This window comes from Rhamphochromis longiceps, linkage group LG17 (genome assembly GCF_057381845.1).
Source record: "Rhamphochromis longiceps isolate RC_006_pf linkage group LG17, R_longiceps_female_GT1.1, whole genome shotgun sequence".
NCBI lineage: Eukaryota > Metazoa > Chordata > Actinopteri > Cichliformes > Cichlidae > Rhamphochromis > Rhamphochromis longiceps.
In genome coordinates, this window is record NC_140573.1 from 40,419,895 (window position 1) to 40,424,695 (window position 4,801).

Below are 4,801 nucleotides of genomic sequence, written 5' to 3' on the forward strand. Positions count from 1 at the left end.
TTTAAGTTTCTTGAAGATGTTTCACATTTCATTTGAGAAGCTTCAGTTCTGAACTGAACTGAAGAAGCTTCTACGATGACCTGGATGACTGAGAACGGTCACAGAGACAGTTAAAGTACATTAAACTGTCTGAACTGTAAGCGTAATAGACTTTCACTTCCAAACCAGTCTACATATCCTGTTCAGGAGAGAGTTGCGTTACTGTACTCGTGTTTCAAATTACACAAGCCATCTTTCTGAGATATGTCAACCATGTATTGCTGTTTGCTTTTAAGTCACTTGGATGTTTATAGAAAGCTTGTTTTTCCAACATCCCCAAATGCTTGTTCATGGTGGATGTTTAGGTGTTTCTCTCTGTAATGCTCTAGTATATTTACCTTGTTATATAAAATGTCCTGTAAATTATGGATATATTAATAAAGCTTAATTGGAGAATTAAAAGATTACTAAAGAGATCGACGGCATATGCCTTTTGGCTGTAGTTTGAAAGAAAGTGCTCCAAAATTTTAACTTTCATTTAATTTGTACTTTTAATTTTCATTTTATTTTGTTTTTTCTGCTTCTCGACTTTCACAGAGTGATCGTTCAGTGTCTGTGGGTGAAGTTCAACATACAATGGCAGAAAAACCCTTGACAGACTGGGACAGTGGTCTCCTTGACTGCTTTGAGGATGTAAATACTTGTAAGAAGCCAGTTAAATTTGTCTCATAAATTGCATTTGTGTTTTCAGGACTACAGTTTTTTTCTCATTTGTGTTGCCTTCATCTTTTCAGACTTCTTACAACTTTGTTGATGCGTTTCTGTGTTTTTCAGGCTGCTATGGATTCTGGTGCTGCCCCTGTCTCGCCTGCACTGTTTCAGGAAGATTTGGAGAGAACAACTGTCTCCCTTTATGTGATATATGTGGCTCTGGTGTATTAGCAGTCTTTGGGATACCTGTTTGTGTTCCTCCTGCAGTTTTGTCTGTAAGAGCTGCCATGCGAAACAGATATGGCATCAAGGTATGAACCGTGAGATGATGACACTGAACTCAAAGCTGGACTTTAGTGGGAATTACAAGTCTCACTCACTGAAACAAAAACATCCATAGTTGATTTCAACTATGCCTAAATGTTTTTTGTCAAACATTCACACACATACTCAGTATCTGCTGCAAGGATATTGTGACATGTGGACCAGAAGAGCCACGGACTGATCTACCAAACCTCTGGTTGGTAGATGACCTGCTCCTCCACCTGAATTACACCACATCTGTAATGCTTGTACTCTCTTTCTGCAGGGCTCTCTCTGTAAGGACATTGCAATTTCCTGCTTCTGTGAGTGGTGCTCCTGGTGTCAGATGCATCGTGAGTTAAAGCATCGCAAGAAAGCGCCAACTGTCATCAACTTACACAATAACACGGTCATCAACATGCAGCCTATTCCAACTGTCCAGCCAGGAGTGATGATGATGCCTGCGCAACCAGTTGCAACTGCTTTCATGACTCAACCAGCAGTTGTCATTCACTAAAAGTGAAACTGAGAGATCTGATGTTACTCAGGGTATTAACTTGTGAAAGCAGAGAATGTAATCATTTAGTATGGTAAATCCTTACTAATGACTTCCTAGTTATCAAGAAAATTAAGAGAGTTAACATAAATGATGGGAATGATGATTTGCCCATTTGAAGTTTGGTTACAAATGTAAATGTACTTTATTGTTTATGCAATAACAATATTTTACTGACTAAAAACTTTCAGAGATCTAGTCTTATCCTACTTTTCTGAGAATTTTCTTCTCAAATGAGTGATTCAATTCTAAAAGCTGCAAAGACTTTTACACGAAAACTTCAGAAGGGAATGCAAATGGTACATTTGAACACCATGGATATACAGTCCAGACTGACAAACTAACAATAACAAGGAACAATAGTTGAGATGTTGAGCTCTCCGTAACCTGCCAACACATACAGTGGGGCAAAAAAGTATTTAGTCAGCCACCGATTGTGCAAGTTCCCCCACCTAAAATGATGACAGAGGTCAGTAATTTGCACCAGAGGTACACTTCAACTGTGAGAGACAGAATGTGAAAAAAAAAATCCATGAATCCACATGGTAGGATTTGTAAAGAATTTATTCGTAAATCAGGGTGGAAAATAAGTATTTGGTCAATAACAAAAATACAACTCAATACTTTGTAACATAACCTTTGTTGGCAATAACAGAGGTCAAACGTTTACTATAGGTCTTTACCAGGTTTGCACACACAGTAGCTGGTATTTTGGCCCATTCCTCCATGCAGATCTTCTCGAGAGCAGTGATGTTTTGGGGCTGTCGCCGAGCAACGCGGACTTTCAACTCCCGCCACAGATTTTCTATGGGGTTGAGGTCTGGAGACTGGCTAGGCCACTCCAGGACTTTCAAATGCTTCTTACGGAGCCACTCCTTTGTTGCCCGGGCGGTGTGTTTTGGATCATTGTCATGTTGGAAGACCCAGCCTCGTTTCATCTTCAAAGTTCTCACTGATGGAAGGTTTTGGCTCAAAATCTCACGATACATGGCCGCATTCATTCTGTCCTTAACACGGATCAGTCGTCCTGTCCCCTTGGCAGAAAAACAGCCCCATAGCATGATGTTTCCACCCCCATGCTTCACAGTAGGTATGGTGTTCTTGGGATGCAACTCAGTATTCTTCTTCCTCCAAACACGACGAGTTGAGTTTATACCAAAAAGTTCTACTTTGGTTTCATCTGACCACATGACATTCTCCCAATCCTCTGCTGTATCATCCGTGTGCTCTCTGGCAAACTTCAGACGGGCCTGGACATGCACTGGCTTCAGCAGCGGAACACGTCTGGCACTGCGGGATTTGATTCCCTGCCGTTGTAGTGTGTTACTGATGGTGACCTTTGTTACTTTGGTCCCAGCTCTCTGCAGGTCATTCACCAGGTCCCCCCGTGTGGTTCTGGGATCTTTGCTCACCGTTCTCATGATCATTTTGACCCCACGGGATGAGATCTTGCGTGGAGCCCCAGATCGAGGGAGATTATCAGTGGTCTTGTATGTCTTCCATTTTCTGATGATTGCTCCCACAGTTGATTTTTTCACACCAAGCTGCTTGCCTATTGTAGATTCACTCTTCCCAGTCTGGTGCAGGTCTACAATACTTTTCCTGGTGTCCTTCGAAAGCTCTTTGGTCTTGGCCATGGCGGAGTTTGGAGTCTGACTGTTTGAGGCTGTGGACAGGTGTCTTTTATACAGATGATGAGTTCAAACAGGTGCCATTCATACAGGTAACGAGTGGGGGACAGAAAAACTTCTTACAGAAGACGTTACAGGTCTGTGAGAGCCAGAGATTTTCCTTGTTTGAGGTGACCAAATACTTATTTTCCACCCTAATTTACGAATAAATTCTTTACAAATCCTACCATGTGAATTCATGGATTTTTTTTTTCATATTCTGTCTCTCAAAGTTGAAGTGTACCTCTGGTGCAAATTACTGACCTCTGTCATCATTTTAAGTGGGGGAACTTGCACAATCGGTGGCTGACTAAATACTTTTTTGCCCCACTGTACTAGCATTGTCTGGATATAAAACTTTAGTGGTTTGTTGTCTCCTGCTTCACAGCCAGTAGCAGGAAAGGATTTTAAAAATAAATTTCTTTGGTTAGTTTGTTTAGCTTCAAGATTATCAAATAAATGGGAGCCAGATGTATTCATATGCTTTATTTTGGAAATTAACTAACTTTACCGCTGTAGGAAACCTGTATATTTGTGAATTTCCAAACTATGAAAAGAGGCTCTTGAACAAATTGACCGGGCAAGTGCATCCTGATAATGAGTTTGATGAATCGCATTGACAAAGAGCTTAAGACAAACATAGCTTCAGGGAGTGTGTGTGTGTCAGAGTGCTCTGGAATGCACACAGAGTCTTTGCAGACTATTAAGGATCAAACATCCTATCAATATGCAATCAATTATATACCTCTAAGCATATATGGTTGTCATTTATGCTCAGAAATATATAATCCAACAATATAAACCTGACGCCCTCCTCCAAGCTTGGGTGTGATGGTAGCCCTCTAGTGGGTCACCACACTATCCTTTAGCATAGCAGCATTAAAAGAAACGTGCCTTGCAAGCTGGAAAAACTGGTTTGATTAGAAGTTCATATTACAGCACTCTGGCTTGTAGTAATCCAGTAATTAAATACTTGTTTGTCTAAACAGCACTTAGGTCACACAGCATACTTAGATTTTTGGATAGAGAAACAAGGCTATTCTTTATTGTGAATTTTAGAAAGACAAACCAAATTATATTCAATTTTTATTCTCTTCTAACTAGAGCAAGAGAGGTTTTTTTTTTTTTTCTGTCTGTTTAAAGGGAAATAAATCGAGGTGTCATCTGCATGTCAGTCTTGATTAAGGCATGTAAATCAGGAATATGGCACCATGCATAGAGCCCACAGAGGCTCATGATGACGAAGCATTGGAGGTTTTCTGTTTAACAAGTACGATCTAAAGCAGTCTAAACCGGTTTCTCTGAGGCTGAGCACTTTGCAAAGCGAGGTAATGGAAGTAGTAAGTGATTCTGACAAACACTATAAGATTAATTCAAGCAGAACAAAGACTGAACCATCTTTAGCAGTTAATAATAGATCAGTATGAAACGCTGCATTAGTCCCACTAGCATTTAATGAGCAACAGACCGAAAACGTGACATCAAGAATGTCCTGTAATTGCTGCAAATTTTACTCATCTATAAAACATATAAATCATAGTTCTCTTGTGTCAGAAGGCTTTCTTATTTCCTTGAAGGAAAA

General features: G+C 40.2%; 1 protein-coding gene across 1 annotated transcript; it reads left to right on the forward strand.

Moving 5' to 3' along the window:
• Window positions 1–588: 588 nt before the first annotated feature.
• LOC146650220 (cornifelin-like) lies at window positions 589–1,510 on the forward strand. The gene is made up of 3 exons (XM_085386140.1): window positions 589–682; window positions 814–1,001; window positions 1,280–1,510. Exons 1-3 carry the CDS (start codon window positions 616–618, stop codon window positions 1,508–1,510), a joined length of 486 nt encoding a protein of 161 aa, XP_085242266.1. The 5' UTR covers window positions 589–615.
• Window positions 1,511–4,801: the final 3,291 nt, after the last annotated feature.